This window comes from Elaeis guineensis, chromosome 1 (assembly GCF_000442705.2).
Source record: "Elaeis guineensis isolate ETL-2024a chromosome 1, EG11, whole genome shotgun sequence".
Taxonomy (NCBI): Eukaryota; Viridiplantae; Streptophyta; class Magnoliopsida; order Arecales; family Arecaceae; genus Elaeis; species Elaeis guineensis.
This window is the reverse complement of record NC_025993.2, coordinates 18,063,879-18,085,740: the sequence shown is the minus strand read 5'-3', so window position 1 is coordinate 18,085,740 and position 21,862 is coordinate 18,063,879. Positions and strand designations below refer to the sequence as shown.

Genomic DNA, 21,862 nt, shown 5'->3' with positions numbered 1-21,862 from the left:
GGAATGAGACTCCTTCCAATCAAATAGTTAGAACGGGAGTCATCTATTCCCATTTCGATTTCAAACCCCCACTCCTCTCAATCAAGCATCCTCTTAATCCGAAATGATAAACATCTAATCTATAATAGTATGCACTAATGCTGCAGAAATAAATAGTAAAAATTGGGTAAGTGATGGTCAAATCAAAGCTGATTTGGAGTAAACAGCAAAGAAAATGATAGAAAGAAAGTTCAGAAGAACAAACACCAACTGTGCAGAAAAAAGTACTAACAACTGAGATAACTACAGCATTCTAAGATCCCTCTCTGCGTTCCTACCTTCCGAAGAACTTCCTTCAGGATTCTTCTTATTGGGTGGTAAATTTGGACGTACCACTGTGGCACCAACCGCTAGTCAAAGAATAAGAGAAGAAAAGCCACTAATCAGTTTTATATTAGTTAGTAGATCAATAAATTATATAGGGATTTCTTACAAAATTTTATTTCCAATATTTCAAAAGATAACTCCTCCATGATTACGTAGTGACGTTATAGATTCACAAATTTACATCTTATTGTAATGAATAAAAAATAATGATCAAATTTTATTTTTTTTATTTTTATCTTATAACTAGAATGATTTTACATCCATTATATGAAAGCACAAAATTTGGTTTAATATACTTAATGAATCAGGGAGCAACTTATCATTTAATCTTATTTTCTATACTTCATACAGTGATCGTAAATTGTTCTACAGTTGCTTTATTAAAGTGTAAAATTTTACCTACACAGCTAGTGGACCAAAGTGACCCGTTTTCAAATTTATATATTGACGATGCGTGTGATTCTACAATCACTATGGAAAAAATATTTCAAACTAAGGTCTTAAGTGCCAACCTCTCTGACTAGCATGGGACGTGCCTTCGGATACAACATGGATACGGTACAAGGACTCAATATACACCCTGAGAATGTACCATAGATCAATAGATAGACCATGCATCTACATGGGGGCGTATTGTAGTGCACCAAACCGCATTACAAAATACCAATATGAAATTAAATACCACGACTTCGATAAAGCATTTCTTTTAATATTATCTAATATAATGTAACCTTTTGAAGAATACTTCTACAGTGAAGCTTTCGCGTATGGACATGTGCGCTGACACGATTGCCCATGATGAGCCACATGAACCGTGGACACCGCCCTGGAACATGAGATCATCGCGTGGTTAAACACGGACTTCTTCCCTTCAGTAATACTGACCATGGTTCCTCAACCAGTAGAACCTGTCGTGCTCGTTGGAAAATTTTCAAGGGGCAGCACTAGACAAAAGGAGCACAGAGAGGCCATACACAGGCAGGAACTGGGAATCCTACAGCTGGATATAATCCACTAGTTGTGCTTTACACCAGCTACGGATACTCAAAAGAAGAGGGAAAAGTGAATAGAAGTATCATCATCAGCGTGTCGGGACAGCAGTTTTCCATACAAATCTCTGAAAAGTTGAAGTTATACACCCGCTTAGCCTTACAGGGCATAAATTATTATCTACATAAAAGATTCTTACAAAGTGAATCTTGTGCGATCAGATCTCTGAGAAACTGGACCTAGTAAACCTCTCAGGACAACCTCTTAACCAACCAAACTCGATGTTTGCAGCTCTTATCAGTAATTTGGGAGATTATCACATCATGTCAAAAGAAAAAGAGAAAAAAGATGACGAGGAATCGCCTGAGAGAACATGAATGACTACATCCGAAGAGTCGTCACCTTCGTGACCATACAAGATCAAAAATTGCACGTGGTTAGCAGTAAGAAAATTTGATCCAAACCAGATTCTAGACAGGAACTGAGTGCAGCATTTTGGCTTATAAGAACATGTCCAGAAAAATGGAAGCCATCCCCGGATATGGAAGCCAGTGTCTGTGAAAAAAAAAAAACACATCATATGGTGTTATTTAGTCTGCCGACCTCCAAGCCGATTAGACAATTGAATATAAATCTAAGTACAAGATGCTATTAGTCAAAAGCAATTAATTAAATAAACCAATAAAAGGTCACAGAAAAATCATAAGATGCGAGCTGAAGTGCTGAGGTGAATAATGTGATATTAACAGACAACGTGCTCAATAAAAGATAACAATTGATTATTATGATGCAAAAATGTCATAACCTAGGAACTAGCATATGACTTGATAATCATCAATATCTTTTTAGTTGAGAAACTCAATAAAAATCAGATCCTGAAAATGATAGATATTAGCTTCTTGAGATAACTGTATCATCCGACATGGTTTGTGTGATTAGCAGTCATAAGTTAAACGTCAACATCAAGTAAAACTAAGGAACCAAGGATACATGATTGCTTCAACAACGGTAACGGTAATCGAGAAACTACTAATGTATAGGAAGGTGCATAAATTCAAAAGACAGCCAATGATCTGGCAAGTTCCATCGCAACACGCAATACCTAAGGTAAGTTCTCTTTGCATCTCTCACACACGGCTTCCATGGGCTGATTCCTTTTGGGCCATCATCATTTGTTGAAACTGCAGGCGCTTGCTATTCCTAATATCAACAATACTGCGTGGCATAGGCTCCAGATGTCCATGTTCCCTAACCAGGTTAAAAAACTCCTGCTTGGTGAGACTTTTCTTATCGACTAGCCGATTGACCACAGAATCCATAAGGACCCGATTACGTCGCAGAATCTGAAAAATATGAATTACAATTGCACATTTTAGGCCATCGAATTAGTCATTTTCCAAAAGAAATTAGATGTTTAACAATTAGAGGTACCTCTTTTGCTCGTTCATAGCAGTCGTTTAGAACATGCAATGCCTCCAGATCAATTTCCTGATGACATAGATATCATCATACACAATAAGCTGAGAGGAATAATTGCTGCATAAAACAAAAGATCATGAAACATACATTGATACGATCTGCAACCCAGAAGTCAGATAGCCCATAATATTTTTCAGAAAGACCACCAAGAACAAAACTCCGCGCAGCTGACCTAGCATTATCTGCTGTTTCTGCCCAAATCGTACTCAGCTGTTACATATCATAAAATTTCCAGTTGTTCATTAGCCCCCAGATAATTAGAACAATAAACCATAAAACACCAGAAGATTAAACCTTTAAAGGCATTGTCTGCTAAGCCATAATAAGCAGGAGACAATTTTGTTAGGTGAACAGAAGCATGCCCAAAACAATGATGGGGGACCACTGTTATTCAAAATTCAGAAAAGCAAGGTCATGATTGTATGAGGCTAAAGATGTGTGGACATCTTTGCAACTAGGAGTTTTTTATCTTGTGGGCAAGTGGAAACATGAAATGGACAATATATGAAGAGAGAAATAGACAAGCTACACTAGTTTCTCATTTCTTGGCTTACATAAACATCATTTGCCTTGAGCGGGACCTATGGTCAGAGTTGCTCGTTTTTTTGTTGTCAGAAAGATAAAGATTCATTCTGCCCAGCAAACCATTGTCCCATGGAACTCTAGTTACAGATATTATATCAAAAATCACCTTCATATTAGAAGTGCTTTCTCAAAGTAGCTTTTCTCACAACTATTGTGTGTACTATCATAAACCAGCTGTGGTTATGCATTCTAATAAGCTTCCATAATAAATGATCGAGTTTCTGACATACATAAGTACTTTCGTGGAAGTGAAACCTTTTCATCTCACACATTTCCTTCTTACAAGATCAAATTAAAGCAACACAAATCATACAACCGGCTTCCCTAAGGACCATTATAAGAACCTAAAAATCCCAAGAAAAGTTCTAACAGAAATTATATCAGACCAAGCAAAAGAGAAGGAAATTTGGTTTGAGACAAATATTACAGCTGTCTACAAGCATCCAATCACTGATCCGATTAATGCTATGTAATCTGGTACCTTAGGACCCAACAAAAACAAAAAACAAGGAAAAAAAAAATCAAGAGTAAACAGAAATTTATACATGGATATAAACAACAAAATACATACACAATATGTGGATCAAAAATCATGCATGTTTGTTTGTCCTCAAAAGAGAAAGTGAAGATGAAAATGCCAGCATAAGATTGAAGACAAACAATTGAACAATTGACATGAGCTCAAGAATCCATGTATTTAGAGAAAAGAATGCTGTTGCAAAAGAGTGGCTAATTGTGCAGTAGTAGTAAGTCTAGTTCTTCTTAGAACTGATCTCCACTGCCAGGCATGCATGTCATTTTAGATGTGGACATCTCACGGACAAACGGTTTTGGCGACCAGTCCTTGGTCTTCATGTTCAATAAAAAATCAATAATAGTCACAAGTCATAACAAACTTTCCCAATTATTGGCAACCATTTGCTCAAACCTCAGAGCATGCTCACAAAAAAAAAAAAAAAAAAAAAAAGGGGGGGGGGGGGTAGTATGCAGAAGTACATATTTATGGTATCATAAAAGATCATGACCACCACGATTTACAATAACCAATGAGGCCTCTTTCAACATTCTCTGTTTGCATGCACGAGCAAGGTTCCTAATTCTTTTTTTTTTTTTTGATACAAGCAGGTGATCACACGACTCTAGTATGAGTGCACCCCATAAGGTCAGAAAGCAAAAAATCCTATAGGACCCGAGGGCACCCAGTATATGTTTCAGTACCCATACCTGTACCTAACTGTTACAGTGTCTGTACAGTCTGATTCTTGGTATCCATAATTCGTATGGAGGGCATCCAGAGTATTGGTTTGCTACTGGTACAAGTTGATATGCCTGGTATGGATATGGCCCAGTACTGCAAACCATGTGCATGTGTCCTTCAGAATACATCCTTATTAAAAGCCATATCATAGGTCAAGTATCTTCAAATCCTTTCTTATAAATTGCAAGACATCCAAATCTGCTCCCTTTTTGGCTGTCATGTCACAAACCAAGATCCATCCCTAGCCCCTATCACTGCTAAAACTCATATCTTTGTTGAATGTCATAGAATTTGAACCATTTCACCATTTTATCCTCAAGGAGTGCATTTCTTGTACTTTTTACAATGTACAGATAAATAACACCAACAACAACTGTACAAACAACAAGCATAAAAGGTCTCACATTGTTGCCGGGTTCTCAGTAGAGAAGAGAAGGGTTCAAACATAAAAACTAATAGAAAGAAAGTAAGAAACCCCAATATTTTATATGTTTCATACCTGATTTTCACCATACCAAATTTCATCAGCAGCACGAGGTGCTATTTGAACAGTGACGTGATCAAGAAGGGACTGCCGGCTGTAAAAATCAAAAGAAAGTCTAACAATCAGAACTTTCTTCAAAAATAATACTATCTAGAGGACACTAACAAGGAGAAGAGCCACCATTATGAATCCTAAATTTGAAGTTACATATCACTACTGGAGAATTGAAGTTAATGCAAAGTGCTTAATTTGGGAAAAATCATAAAATACCTAAGCATTCCTTCTTTAAATTTCATGTGATCCATCTTCACTCGCACATAGCCTAGTTCTCTGCCAGCTCGAGGTGCAATGGTAACCTGGTAGAAGCCAACAAGATACTAGCATACATCAAAACTATTTATGTGCTGACTTATAAACAAGAATCTCGAGAGAAGAAAAATTTTAGTTGACCAAATGATTATACACAAATTCATGAAGACAAAGGAAACGATCGAGCAACTTGTCTTCAAGACAGGTCAAAGGGCAAGCCTTAAATCCTTTTATAGCAAGTAATATTGTCGCTCCAATTGTTATCTGTTGTTCTTTTGAAAATCGCTGAATAAATATTTCTACTCTACAGATGGTGAAAATGTAATAGCAGCAAAATGATATGCCATTTTCTATTCATAAGCCTGAAAGATCTTTAATGATCAAGGAAAAATCTCATTGCATGAGAATGGATGATCCTAGCACAGCAAGAAGAAAATTAATTTGCATGAAAAAAAACTGAGCAAGGAATAAATTAAAATATCAGGCAGATAAATATTATATTATTCAAATCAGGAAAATTCATAGCCCTAAAGAAAAATTGTGATGAATTAATGTAAGCAGAATACGGATTGTGTTTAAAGAAAATTAAGCAAGAAATAGAGACTTTAGGCATTACAAACTCAATATTTTTAATATCAGGAAAGTTCACAGCCACAACAGCCATAGCTGCTTCATTAATAGCCAGTCGTTTCCACATCTCTGGACTCCTATCCTTTTTATCAAGCATTCCTCTTTCTTCTATCTGTGCAGCTTGTAACAAGTCATCAGTTGTTATCTGCACTAATGCAAATAATTCTCATTAGATTGATGCCTAGCAATTACAGTAAAAACTTGAACTCTACAAACATGGGAACACAAAATCGATGCCAAGATATTGCCATTGAATTACATAATGGATATAACATGCAGATTACATCAGTCCATCCCTCGACAAAATAAAGACCAGAGAACAGTCAGCACACCAGCAAGGTATCTAAGCAAGTGAAACTCTCGAAGTATTGCACCCAAGAACCCATTACATGCATGCACACTGTACACCTCCCTCCCCTCCTCCATTTAAGATACACTTACAGAATAGTAATGAAATCTATGTACATATAATATATATGTATGCTGACCCCAGATAGTTGGATAAAACTTGATGGTTATGTTTATGGTATATATACAAGAATTCAAACACTATACTAGTTATACCAATTACCAATACTTCTGAAAAAGCGGATCATAAAGCAAGAGCTATATGTTACATAAGAGTCAGGATCTTCACAAGCTCTTCTAAGAAAATCATGAGAAACGTGTGGAATATGCTTTAGTGTGTCTATTAACACAGGCATGTGATTGGATGTGTATGCATGCATATACCATGCACTAGAACACCAGTAGAATAATATGACTCAATATAACAAATGGTGGTAAAGGGTAATCTGAGATTTATCTAGAAGTAGGCCTTCTGTGATCGTTGTGCCCCCACTGCAACTTCAAAACAAAATGCTTAATGATGATGTTGTATAAATTAAATGCTTGAAAAGAAAAGAGGAACCTAAGACACAGGAAGAACACTGCATGTATGGATTCCATGTGAGATTAACCTAGGATGATTAGGATTAGAAATAAGTTCATAATCAGACATGGAATTTGCGACTAAACAAGTAAAAAAGTTATATAGGCCTCTGTATACAAATACAAAATAAAGATCCAAGAGATCCCTATGAAAAAGGGACCCGATTTGTGTTATAGAATGTAGAAAAAGAAGAAAAAATTGTCCCCATATAGTGGCTATAAGGCTTGTTACTCATGCTGATTTGAAATGACTAAATTGAAAGTAAACTTCAAATGCCAGTGCCTATCATTTTCTGGCGTACACTCCAATCTTGCTACCTACAGAAGAGGTTCATATAAGATGCTGGCTATATGGTTATGATTGTCTGGTCAAATGTTTTATATATATTTGCAAAATCACAGAATAATAAAGCGGATCAGAATAGGATGAAGATAGCAAAAATTTTAAATTTCTGTTACTATATACATTTTTTTTTACCATATTTGATCACATTGAAATTAGACATGCACATCTGAATCTCAGTCAGAAAGCAGGCATAATTGCATGAATAAAAGAAGGATATGCTGTTTATTCATATGACAAGAATCAGAACTCAGCAAAGAAATTCCGAAGTACTGCCAGAAGTTAACAAGAGGTGGCATACCTCAGACCTTCCATCACGCATCATATTAATTGCAGCAAGCTCAACTATGTTGGCCAATTCAGCACCAACCATCCCCTCAGTCATACTAGCTACAGCCACATAATCAACATCATCAGCCATTGGTTTCTTACGAGCATGGACCTGTGGATAGCAACTGGAAAGGATCATCACAAATGTTCACAAACCATCTGGCTATATCAAGTATTAGAAGGAAAGCTAAATGACAGATCTTCTTTCTGGTGTGTACTTGTGTGGTTAATATAACTCAACCTTTTTAACATGCAATGGACACTTTCAAGTACAGAAATTCTTCATGTGAACTTCAAAAAATTTGGCTAGAAGGATATGTAAAAAGATGTCTGCTAGATGCCAAACCCAAGCTTTATGCAATGCGAGTAATTGAACAAACTTTAAAGCATTATGTCTGAGGATGGGACATTTGAGAGTGGTTCGCTGTACCACCCCATAACGGATGATACATGGCGTGCCGTACCATACCGGTATGCCATACCAAAGTTCGCCGTCTCAGTACCGACAGCCGTTTCAGCTGGCCGGTGGTACAGTTCCATATCATACCAAGGAGGGGGTAGGGCCGCCGGATGGCCTCTGGCTGGCCGCCGTGGCCACCGGACGGTGTAATCCACGCGCGCGGCACCGCGAGCGTGAAACAGGGGCAACGCCCCTGTTTCATGATTTTTTTAGAAAAATTGAAACTTAAGTAAAGCCAGCAAATAATTTGTCAGCTTCATTGATTTTAATTTTTTAAAAAAATCTTTTAAACAGTGAAGCCAACAAATGATTTGCCGGCTTCACTGTTGATCTTCATTTTTAAAGAAGGAGGTCGCATGAATAGGGACGACAACCCTTGTTCCACGACCGCGATGCCGCCTGCGTCACTTTCGCCACCCCCCTCCCCCGTTTCGGTGAAGTCCGCATCCGCGACCACAACACCGCCCGCTCCCATCTCCGGTGATCCCCCCTCTCTCTCTTTCTCGCTCGTTTCAAAGCCCTATAGGGTGAACCGACAAGCCACAGACGCTTCCGCATCCCTCCAACAGCTGCAGCGGGCCATCGCCGGCCTCCAACAGCTCCCGCCTCCCTCCCTCTCCTCCTCTCTCTCTCTCTTTCTCACCTTCTCTCTCTTTCCCTCCCTCCTTAGCCGGTATATCGTTTGAACCGGCCGAACCATGCCAGTCCGACTTGGTACAGGGTGTACCAATCGATTCGACATAGTACAGCATTCCATGTGCCATACCATCCCATACCGCACACCAATACTATAGTGGGATTTTATCGGTATGGGGTCTAGTATATAGAGACGGCGAACCTTGTTTGAGACAGGAGACAAGACATATGTAAAAGTTTTGTCCAGTGGTCTTTTCATTTTTTGGCTACAATGAAACCATAATTGGCTATAACCAGTGTAATTGATTCAATGCTCAATTCACCTAAGAGGTAAAACCTTTAAGAGAAAAAGGCCATCAGAAAAATAGAAATGCAACTATGGGTTACTAAAGTTATGGAAGATGGCAAGGATCTGCCCTAAGCCTTACCTAGGGCATCCCTCCAAAGAAGAACTGCATTAACATAATAAACCAATGGAGGAGCAATACCTTCAGAATCTCAACACGACCAATGAGGCTAGGTTTTGGGATGTAAATTTTCCTATCAAACCGCCCAGGTCTCACAAGTGCCGGATCAAGAATGTCTGGTCTATTGGTTGCAGCAATGGTGATTACATCACCTCTTCCTTCAAACCCATCCAAGCACACAAGGAGCTTCAGCAAATCCGAGGGCACACGAATGTTAATATAGTTAGATACTTTCAAGAACAATAAGTATCATGAAATAGTTCATATCTAATTCATATTGATTTTCTTACCTGATTGAGAGTAGCATCTCGTTCTTGTCCACCAGAACCTTTAATTAGACCACGTTCTCTGCCAACAGCATCCAGTTCATCAATGAACACGACGGAAGGAGCCTAGCGTATGACAAGAGTTAATATTCACATAATCTTCTGAATATCAATCTATGAATAAAACGAACATTATGGCTCCACAAATTAATCTGATTGAAAAGGAAATGAATAGCATATTACATGCAAACAGCTCTTTTATTGTTAAAAAAAACCTACTCTACTTGCATAGCTTAAGCAAATTGTTACCATTGAGCTCTTGCTCAGATGGTTATCACCCTTGCCACTTAGGCAAGGGCCTGGGGGTTCAATTCCAGTTGGAGGTCAAGGATGGAGTGGCTATAGGGCAGAAAGGTGGGAATCAGCCTGATCTTTTTTACAAAAAAGTAGTAATAATCAAATTGTTAAATATGAAGATGAAGACAGCAGTAAAGCTTTTAAAATAGAATTATTCATATAACCTCAAGTAGATTATTAATGTACAAAAAAAGGAAAATAAGAATTTCTAAAAAAAACTTGTAAGAAACAAATTAAAAAAGACAGAAAACAGGAGAAACTTGACAGATCTCACATTCTCTTTTGCTTCTTGATAGAGTGCACGGACACGAGATGCTCCAACACCCACATATATTTCTACAAATTGTGATGCAGAAATTGAGAAAAAGTTCACACCAGCCTCACCAGCAACAGCCTTTGCCAATAACGTCTTACCCACTCCAGGAGGCCCACACAGTAGTATGCCACCTGAACAGCAATCATTTAGTGCCAGGTAAATTAACACAATAAGTTGCACAACAAAGGTTCAATAAATACAACTAAAGCATATGAAAACAAAACAGAAGCCTTAAGGATACTTGAGGCAGAATAGAACTAATTAATCATGCTTAGTGAACAACCGAACAAACTCTACACTAGCAACTGCCAACTGGGCATATGCAATGCATGTTTGCGGGAAAAAAGAAGAGAGAACAAGCAATAGAATCCAATTGGTTTAGGAGTTGAAACAAAGAATCTATTTGGGAGTCGAATGAAGAAAGATAAACAGTCCAATATATTTGGGAGTTTCATGACAGAAGTTTGATTCGATTGGAAAAGGAGAGAAAGCACATGTGGTAGTAAACAGCAGCAAGAAAGTTAGTGGGCTAATTAACATATTTTTAAGCTTAAATAGAAGGAATATTCTTGGTATAATGACAGACTGAATCAAGAGAGAATGTTCCATGTTTTCAAGACTACCATATATATATATATATATATATATATATATATATATATATAGTATAGATTAGTAAAACTTCTCTTCAAATAAGGTTTTAAATCCTGTGGGATAAGGCTGTCCCAATTTTCCGATGGAACGGGATGTGCCGCCGCCTCACTCAATCCTAACACTTGAGATAGAAGATGTTCCAAGTCGTCCCAATCGGAATGCTTAGATGCTAGCGGGATAGTCCTATCCCGACATATGGAATGGTACCCCGTCCCGATATCCCGCAAGACATCCCACTGAGACCTGAATCCTTGTCTTCAAGCATTTGACTCTATGGAATTACATGTTGGTAGAACATAGCAAATAGAGTAGCTCTGGAATGTGGTGGTGCAAGTACCATGCACCATCAAACACTAATTACCCCTCTTCTATGCACTTCTCGTTGTTTACCAATATAATGCAAGTTATTATCTAAAAACGAAAGGAGACACCAAGGTCTACCCAAAATCAATGTGGCATAAGAGATACTCGATGAGATTGCAACTATCCATCAAATATACATGCTACCTGAGTCTACCACATGAACCAGACATGATGGGATCACAATTATCGTATAAATACTTTTTGAGACTGCACATGTAGCCTTTTAATTGGTTGATCAGATTAGATCCATCCATCAAATACCCTTTCATGTTGAATCAATCACATGAAAATTCCAAATACATCACATTAATAAAAAACATAATTAGAACTGATGCATTTCATCAGTTTACATACGGGACCGTTGCCATCAATCTAATATTGTCTCTTTAAATCATTCGCATGCATCTAACATGTCAAGGACTACATAAAAAAGAATTGTAGCTCGAAGAAAAGTATCTTGTTTGCGGACAAGAGCCTAATTTTGAGAAGGAGAGGTATGAAAAGAAAATAAAGTTGACTTGAAAATATTATGGACTTACATGTAAGCAGATTGCCGATATGAGAACTGGACTCAGGAACATATTTATAAGCGAGAAGCAGAAAATGATAGAGCAATCCTCATAGCAGAAACGGGAAATAGTCCAGTATGAAAATGCACCAAAATTTTTGTGAGCCTATAAGAAACCAATAGGAAACTAGTTTATTACAGTGCCCCCCTGGACCAGTCTCTGACTCTATCCCTAAACAGCAATTGGCAAATTGACTTTTTACTTTGAAATCCATTCTCTTGCTTGAAATATGTATGTCTATGAATGGGTGTTTATACAAGCCCAACAAAAATAGAAACCTTTGCTTGACTCTTCTTTGTTTCCTCTTTTTCATATAGAATTTGGTCATCGAATGGTTACCTCTAGCAATGATGGGCTCACATAAGCATCTCCCTCCCTCCTTCCCTCCTATATAATGGAAGCCAAATGAAGTCAACCGAGCAAAGATACTAAAGTCAGGTCATCGGCTTCACACTCCATTCCACTCACAAACTAAAGCAATTCTCTAAGCATGTTTCCCAAACTCCAAGTTGACAAGGAAATTTTTTTCACCATACTTATGCTTGAAACTCACATGTATCTAAGTTCACAGGACAATGAAGGGAAGGATATGAGCCTAATCTGGAAAGATCTTACCAAAGATCAACTAGATGAGAAGCTGTGACAAATAATGCCTGATACATAATTAATTGTAAGTTCAACCTAAAACCAAAATCATTTGACCACCTAGTCTGGTAAATCCAGCTCAAACTGATGCATATGGAACTGTATATTCAACTGCAAGCAATGATGCGAACTCAAATACCCATATTCATACAACATATATGAAACTATCTAATAGGACTCTCCCACAAACCAAGTAGGTTTCCATAAATTCCCCAATCTCATAACGACCTATGTTTGATTTGCATCATCAAAAAAGGAGATGAAAGCCAGAAAAAATAACCTTATGGGAACTTTCCAAGACATGATGCAACAAAAGAAAGTAATGTACAAAGAAAGAGATGGTAATCTAAGCTACCTTCACAATGAAGCTGTGAGACTTAATTACATCAACTGTGTCTACGTCTGAACTGGGAAAATGTGGAAGATGACAAATCCACCAGGAAAACAATTATAGGTTTTTACAAAGGAATTTCTGCAATGGAAAAGGAAGTACTCCAAACTTTTGGATTTTGTTCAATAATGCCTTAAGGAAGACCACTTATAACTGTTGATTAAAGTCTATGAAGTTGAGCCTTAGTAGTCCAATCCTTCTACTAAGGATACACAACCCACTGTGGAGTCTTGTTGGAATCTTGCTTTTGCACCTGCTCTCATTTTAAGAGTAACGAAGCATTGAAATGACATTTTCATCTCAAGAATGATAATTTTCTAAGTAGTTCTGTTGAGTTTATACATATGTCAACCTAAGACTTCTCTGTGAAACAAACCAAGATACTGAGGGGTGTCCCAGTCTCCAGAAGCATCAAATCAGGGAAAAATGTGTTTGCTTTACAGTCAAGAATAGATAAGAGGCTCATCAATTCTTCTGAACCTATTAAAGATTAGATATTTAGCCCATTTATTAAAGCATATCTCTCTTCAGCCCCAAGTGGTCCTTAGCATAGTCAAAAGAAACTCAATAGTCTTAAGTCTTGTTAACAGCCAGGTGCATGGACCAATTATTTAGGAAGGATTAATTCAATCAATTCTCTAGCAGTCCCACTCACTAGGATAGTGCAGTATGATCTCTTTTTGGAGCCCAATCCAGTTTGCTGAATTTATAGAAGCTTAAAAGAGAGCGGTCAGGGAATTGTAAGGTGACAACAAAAGTTGGCTTATAAACAAAGAAGAAGAATTCAAGCATATTAGGAGCCAATAACTGATCCACACATATGTAAGCGCAAGTTGAAATATTGTTCTCCTGGTTCAACACAACTTATAGCTAAAGTCAACAACATAAAGTACCATGTTCACAAGTTACTGTTCTAAAGAAAAAGCATGACAAACACATCAAGCTTCATGAATAGGCAATAACTAGTGACAATAGAGTTAAAATCTAGCATATCATGTACATCATATTTATCAAACATCTCGGAGCAGATCATGGAAAAAATATGTTAGCATTGCTGAGATTTTTTTGGGGGGTGGGGGGGGGGGTAGTAGAGAGGCAAATATAACAAAAATCACAACTCCAACAATCAAAAAGCATTTATTTGCTAATTTATTCTTTTTTTTAAACATAGTTTTATTACTCATAGCTACCAAGAAGGTACCATGGTAAAATAAATCCTTTAAGAATATATATCATCAAGTCAGATGACTGCAAAATCCTAACCTGGTATTTTCACTCCTCGCCTCCGGTACATTTCTCCCAGTGTGAAAAACTTAACTATCTCCTCAAGCTCAAGCCGTATGTTCCCAAGACCAGCAACATCACTGAACTTCACATCTACACCCCTTTCCATGTATTGAGGCAGCCGCTTGCTATTTGCACGCCGTACTCGAGCACCGGATTGCATAAACTTCTTTGCCATCTTAAGGTAAGGATTCTGCTCTCCTTTCTCCTCACTCTCATCCTCACCACTACCCTCAAGTCCCACCAATTCCCTTTCCAACTCCCTCATCTTCTTACGCTCCTCTGCCTCGGCCTTCTCAATCTTTAGCCTGTCCTCATAATCTTTCTGCTGCTTCCTGTAGCTAAGCACGACCGTCCTATAAAAGATATAGAACATCAAAGCCCCAATAGCAGTGGCGACATTCTTGTCCCTCGCTATGTCAGCCCACACAAGCGCCATTTGCCTGTAGTTCTTTCTCGCCTGCCGAAGGGATTCCTCGTGCTTGGCCTTCCTCACCTCCAATCTCCTCCTCCTCTCATCAGCCTTCTTCTGAGCCCTGAGAGCCTTCTCCATCTCCTCCCTCTCCTGCCTCACCATCGCCAGCTCCGTCTTCCTCCTCTCCGCCAGCTCCTTCCGGGCCTTCTCAAGCTCTAAAACCCGCTTCGACTTCGGCTTCGGTTTCAAGAATGACATTGGAAACTTCGCCAACCACCCCAAGTAAGGACTAGGAACCTCTGGCTTCCTAATCGGCGGAGTATGCGCATTAATACAAACAGAATTCAACTGCAACCTATCCCACGACTCCCAAAACTTATCATCTCTCTCAATGGTTGGAAGCACCGTCCTCAAAACCCTAGAATCTTCAAGAATGACTAATACCGGATCTGTCCGCTGCTTCAAATTGACAGAAGGCAATTTTACGATGTGCTTGAGCTTCCCCTCTTCCTTCAGATTTAAGATTTCGGTGTACGGGATCCGGTCGCCGACGGTCGGAAGGCCCCGAGACCAAGACTTGAGCTCCTCGGGGGAGAGAGCCTCTGTACTTTTCTTCGCCGGTCGCTTCTTCTCCGCCACCTTAGCTTGCGCCGGGGATTGTGGGAGCGAAGAGGAGATCACGGTTAGGGTTACGGACAGCTGGAGCAATCCAATGCGAGATTTCTTGGTTTCTTTGTCATCGGATTCTTCAGGACCGATCAAGTGGCAAGCAATCAAAGATTTGGGGGAATTTGATCTTTTCTTGGAGCAAAAACGGATTCTTGGTGGGGTTGGGCGAACAGAAAGTTGAGAGAAAAATAGAGAACTCGAAGAAGCGAGCTCCATGGGAGCGGATAGAAGGAGAGGAGGTGGAGGGGGTGGGGAAGCAGGGGTTAGCGCACGTCTGGGGGCGGGGATTGGAGCGGCGAAGGGGTGGGATGGAGCTCTGCTTCAGGGTTCGCCATGGGAGTCGCGAAGGAGGAGTGGATGTGCTCTTGGGAGAGAGATGGATTAGGGTCTAAGAAGTGATGCTCCGAGAGTGAACGGGACGATATATGGGACAGAGCTCTCCCTACGACGGGGGAGAGGGAGGCAGGGACGGGTCGACAAAAGCGATAGATAAAAGCTTATACCAAAATGGCTTGCTCTATCCGTAACATATAAATTCATATGATAAATCAGACCGTTGCACTTAGCTCTACGACCATCATAGTAACCGTCCAAAATGAAGGATATTTCAAATCTCCAAAGATTTTAACTCTCGATTATTTATTAGAGTCACAGACTATTTGACAAGCAAATAGGATACATACGCGAACTTAAAAACACGAGCGCTTTACCTAAATAATTTAAAAAAAAAATTATTTATCAAAATAATCTAATTTTTAATTTATTTATCAAAATAATACAAACTATATAAAATATCATTCAAAATGACATTTTATGATGGCCACGTTACCATCCTTTTCCATCTTTTTTTTCATGTGGACAATGAAAAAAAAAATCACCATTTCAAATGACAAGTTTAATTATTAATTTAAAAAAATAAAAACTATAATTTTTATTTTTTTATTTTTTTATTTTTTATGATATTTTTTATTTTTTTAATTTTTTTAAGATATTTTTTTGAGATATTCTTTTAAAAAAATTAATTTGAAATGAGAAAAATAATTTGAAATAATATTTTTTATTTGAATTAAAATTAAAATTTTTATTTTTTTTAAATTTAAAAATATAATTCTTATTTTTTCTCATTTCTTTCTCATTTTTTCTTTTTTATGATATTTTTTATTTTTTTATTTTTTTAAGATTTTTTGAGATATTTTTTACAAAAATTAATTTTAAATGAGAAAAATAATTTGAAATGATATTTTTTTTATTTTAATTAAAATTAAAATTTTTATTTTTTAAATTTAAAATTATAATTTTTATTTTTTTCATATTTTTTTCTTTTTTTATGGTATTTTTTTAAAAAAATTAATTTGAAAAGGGGATTGTAATTTAAAATGATGATTTTTATTTGAATTAAAATTAAAATTTTTATTTTTTTAAATTTAGAATTATAATTTTTATTTTTTTCAATTCTTTTTTATGATATTTTTTATGTTTTTTTACATCAATTTTTTTTAGATATTTTTTTAAAAAGATAATTTGGAATGGGGATACTAATTTGAAATGATAATTTTTATTTGAATTAAAATTATAATTTTTATTTATTTAAAAATTTAAAATTATAATTCTATTTTTTTATTTTTTTTTGAGAATTAATAATTAAACTCACCACTTGAAATGGCATTTTTGAAAATGCCATTTCAAATGGCGTTTTAAAAAATACCATTTGAAATAGCAATTTTTTTTTCATCGTCCACGTGGAAAAAGGATGGAAAAGAGTGGTGACGTGGCCATCATAAAATATCATTTTAAATGGTATTTTATATGGTTTGCATCATTTTGATAAATAAATTAAACATTAGATTATTTTTATAAATAATTTTTTTTTAAATTATTTAGGTAAAGCACTCTTAAAAACACTGTAACTCCTCGTACGATGGGCCTTCTTGCCGAACACGAGGTGTTTTGTATTTATTATCGGGTCAAACGGTCAAACATCAAGTCGGCTCGTGAATTTACAAAAATTTACGATCATTTTTAACCACTAAACGAAGATCTGGATGAAGCGACGATTCAGAAGCAGTTGGAGATCTCGAAATTGATCGAAATCTTAATCTATCTGAATATTCCTATCACCAATTGATATATCCGGAGGGTCAACTGTAGATCTTTGGAGCAATGATTCAAAATCGACTCAAAGGTTGACAAGCCAACATCCTCTCCATGATGGACAGAACGACTCTTGTGAGATCGATGCTCAGCTCCATCCCGATGTATCTCTTGGCCAACATGATCATTCCGAGTTTCTATCTCAAAAGGCTGAAGCAGCGGCTTAGGAATTTCCTATGGGACTCGGGGAATGATGGGCAGGGTTCCACCTATTGTCCTGAAGGTAGTTTACCAACCTGTGAGCGATGGTTGTCAGAGAATTCAGTCTCTATTATTTCAAGAGGGAGGCTATGATTTTCAGAAATGTTGCCAGATTTCTTATCCAGTCAGACTATTTCTGAAACAGGGTAATGAAGGCCCGGTATAGGGGGTGGAGCCCCCAAATTAAGGCCTCCCCGTGGTTGCTTTCCACTGGAAGGAAATTTGTGCTCACGGGCCTGCTGTTTTGGTTCGATCAGATGGCTGATTAGGTACGAAACTTTGGTAGTTATGAGCCAAGATGCTTGGATCTCCAGTCTTTCATTATCTTGGTGGCCAACCTATATTAGCAGTAAGGTAGATAATCATCTGTATGTCTGCGACCTACTCAATGCCGATAGTAGGGGCTGGAGAGTGCAGGAGATCACCAGATTATTTGGCGGTTCACTTGCTGATTGGATCCTCACCACTCCAATTTTGGTTCATTGTAGCCATGATTTGAGGGTGTGGGGCCGATCTTGCAGCTATAAGATTCTCTTGAGGGATCTATCTGAGATGTGTAAGCCGACGATGGATAGGATGATTGAGACTGCTTGGATTAGGAGAGTACCAACCCATTCCAGAGTGAGACTCTTTTTCTAGAAGCTTGCATGGGACCGACTTTGTTGAAGGGAAAAAAATAGTTTTCCTCCAGAATGTTCAGGTTGCATCTAAAAATTTTTTCTAATGTTTTACTTGTTTAAAGATCAAATCCTTACCTGAATCATAGTGGAACCAGGGATCAAATCTCAAATTATCTGATATAAACCTTCGCGGAGGCCTGGATATGCAGATCCTCTACTTCGCATGCACGTCAAATGCCGTAAAAAAGCAGGATGAACTCCAATCTAATTGGCTTCGCAACTCAATCAATCGAGGGATGAGATGTGATGATGTGACACCTCACACCAGTAGGTAAGATGCCCAAGAAGGATCCACGCCTAAGGAGAGGAGGCGGCAACAAAGGGAGAGATGTAGAAGATGAAGGACCTCTCTCTTCACACGCCTGTCTCTCTCTCTTTTTCTCTTCTCTCAATTTGATTTGTTTGATATTCTATTCTCTTCTTTCATCCATAGGTAGAGACCCTTTCTATTTATAAATGATTCTCATGACCCAATGAGAAGATGACTCTTTATTCAAATCTGATTTGAATTGATCCAATATTCATGAAAGAAGGACTCTTACATGAGATATAATTGCCATCACTTATGACATCCACTTTGCACCCACTCCCACACCCACTTGGGATGCCCCAAATAAGCACCAAACTAATTTTTGGTCATGCTTCATGAGTGAGTATTCTCAGTGCAAGTAGGAATATTCATATCTCATCCAAAACAGATCCGATTCGAGTCCGATTCGAAGCTGGTTCGAAATAATTTTGAAAGGCTATCAATCCTAAACTCTTTAGGACTTTTGTACCAAATCTAACTTAAATTTTTGATCTATTTAAGTCTAATTAATTCAGATCTAATCTAAAATTAATTAGTACTTAAATCTAATCTTTCATATATTCCATGGATCATAAATAGAAATTGTTCATCTCCAAAATTGAACCTGAACCTCATGTGTAGTGCTAGCTAGACATAGCCAACTCTTCAATTCTATTTGACCTATAACTCAATTGTCAATCAAGTTAGCTTATATGTTTAATCAAGTCAAGTACTTCCAGATTAGACATATAAATATAGATCAATTTCTTTCTACTTTGTCTGACTTATGTGCGTGACTCCATTGGTTCAAACACTAAGTCGGTAGCACAGGAACTAATTCCTACACTAATCGAGATACCATCTAGCAATGGTTTTCGATGTTCAGATAGATCGAATTATCGCAAAAAAATATTTCAGACCCATACTTATGGTTACCGTATAATTCATATTTTTGATCCTGGATGCTCTAGGATGGTCTCAAGTTAACTGTCAATCGAGATTGCTTCATCCACATTGTATTTTAACCTTTCAAATCCATCTCATGGATTATCCTGGTCAAGACTTTACTAAATTGAAATACAGTGATACATCAACTCCAATAATTTGGAGGGGTCAATCCCATCTTAATCCACACACAGACTTCGTAAGTACTTGACTGTACCCGGTAGCCTTCCGTCACTGCATTAAAAATTCAGGTAGTTCGACACCAAAGCACAGTGAGTTGCTTGCAAGTCACTATGGTGATCTCAGATCTGAAGGATATTTATATCCATGTATTTCACAAGCAGCTTTTGACAGCAGAATGCTCAGCAGGTGCATTACTTGTTCAGTGATGATGTACCCTTATATCTCACCTGTATGCCATACCAGTGTCACCACACTCCTTGGTTAAGAGGACAATCAATCTATATGGCACACAACGACCTTCACTCGATTAACGTCATCGTCCTGTAATGACGTATTATTTGATCGCGAACTTGTTTAAGAACTATACGATAAATTCTCTCTTTATCGTACACTAGCATAATTCTAAGGACTTCATCACAGTACAAGAGTTCAAGAAAGATGTCACTTTATAATGAAAAATATCAGAATAACTATTATTCAATAATCAATAATTTATATACAAGGATGAACTCAATCGTCACACGATTGATTTTAGGACACAATTCCCAATAACTTCCACTTGGACTAAAGTCAATCGGGGCAGTATCTTATATCCATCTTCCATTTGAAGTCATCGAACTCTTTGATCCCGAGAGCTTTAGTGAAGGCGTCGGCTAGGTTCTTCTTTCCATCGATCTTCTGAAGCTCGACGTCACCTCGGTTCACAATCTCTTGCATTAGGTGATAGCGACGTAGAACATGTTTAGTACGATAGTGCGACTTAGGCTCTTTTACCTGAGCTATGGCACTGGAGCTATCATAATACAGCAGGATAGGACCATCAACGGAAGGTACAACTTCCAGTTCGATAATGAATTTTCGCAACCACACCTCCTCCTTTGCAGCATCCGATGCAGCAATGTATTCCGCTTCGCATACAGAATCGGCCACAGTATGTTGCTTGAAACTTTTCCAGCAAACAGCTCCTCCATTCAAGATAAATACGTAGCCCGACATGCTTCTGATGTCTTCACAATCTGATTGAAAATTGAAATCAATATATCTCACAAGTTTCATATCAGAGTCTCCATAGATAAGCCATTTGTCTTCAGTATTTTTCAAATACTTAAGAATTGCTTTTTCAATCTTCCAATGCTTCTCATCCAGATCTGACCGGTACCTACTCACTACCCCTAATGAATAGGTCACATCCGACCTCGTACATGTCATAGCGTACATGATAGATCCTACTACCGAAGCATATGATATTCTACTCATGTGCTCTCTCTCCTCAAAAGTTATCAGACAATCCTTCTTGAAAAGAGTAATTTCATGGCCTATCGGAAGATAGCCTTTCTTGAAATTATCCATATTGAACCGCTCCAACAAGGTATCAATGTACATGGATTGGGACAATCCAAGCAACCTTCTAGATCTATCTCTATAGATCATCATCCCTAAGATGTAGAATGCTTCTCCCAAGTCCTTCATGGAGAACTGTGATGATAACCATAGCTTCACACTCTGCAAAGCCAGAATGTCATTTTCTAGTAACAGTATGTCATCCACATACAGCACAAGAAAAATGATCACAAAATCGAAAGTCCATTTGTAGATGCAATGCTCTTCTCTGTTCCTAATAAAGTCATACATTTTGATTACTTTATCAAAATGCATGTTCCAACTCCTCGATGCCTGCTTAAGTCCATAAATTGACCTTTTCAGCTTGCACATTTTCGAATCGTTTGTAGATGTGAACCCTTCAGGTTATATCATATACACCTCTTCTTCCAGCTTTTCATTAAAAAAAATGATTTTGACATCCATATGTCAAATCTCATAATTTAAGTGTGCAGCGACAGCAAGCATAATCCGGATAGACTTGAGCATTGCCACAGGAGAGAACGTCTCATCATAGTCAATATTATAACGCTGACGATAATCCTTAGGAACTAGACGAACCTTATAGGTCTCTACCTTCCCGTCCACTCTTTTTTTTCTTTTGAAAATTCATTTACACCCTATAGGTTTTATCCCTTTGGGCGGATCAACTAGTGTCCAAACACTATTGATCTCCATGGACTCCATCTTGGACTTCATGGTCTCAAGCCATTTTTGGAAGTTGAACCTTTGCATGGCCTCCATATAGGTGATCGGATCCTCATCGTTCTCATCAAGTTTAATAGGATCACCGTCCCAGATCAGAAAATCGTAGTATCTATCCAGCTGATGCGATAC

The 21,862-nt window shown here is 37.8% G+C and overlaps 1 protein-coding gene across 1 annotated transcript; it reads right to left on the bottom strand.

The window, feature by feature from the left end:
- Positions 1 to 1,556: 1,556 nt before the first annotated feature.
- LOC105033568 (probable inactive ATP-dependent zinc metalloprotease FTSHI 2, chloroplastic) lies at positions 1,557 to 15,612 on the bottom strand. The gene is made up of 12 exons (XM_010908427.4): positions 14,092 to 15,612; positions 10,165 to 10,337; positions 9,558 to 9,659; positions 9,289 to 9,453; positions 7,676 to 7,816; positions 6,088 to 6,246; positions 5,433 to 5,518; positions 5,178 to 5,256; positions 2,923 to 3,045; positions 2,788 to 2,844; positions 2,459 to 2,699; positions 1,557 to 1,911 (listed from the first exon to the last, which is right to left on the bottom strand). Exons 1-11 carry the CDS (start codon positions 15,410 to 15,412, stop codon positions 2,484 to 2,486), a joined length of 2,622 nt encoding a protein of 873 aa, XP_010906729.1. The 5' UTR covers positions 15,413 to 15,612; the 3' UTR covers positions 1,557 to 1,911; positions 2,459 to 2,483.
- Positions 15,613 to 21,862: the final 6,250 nt, after the last annotated feature.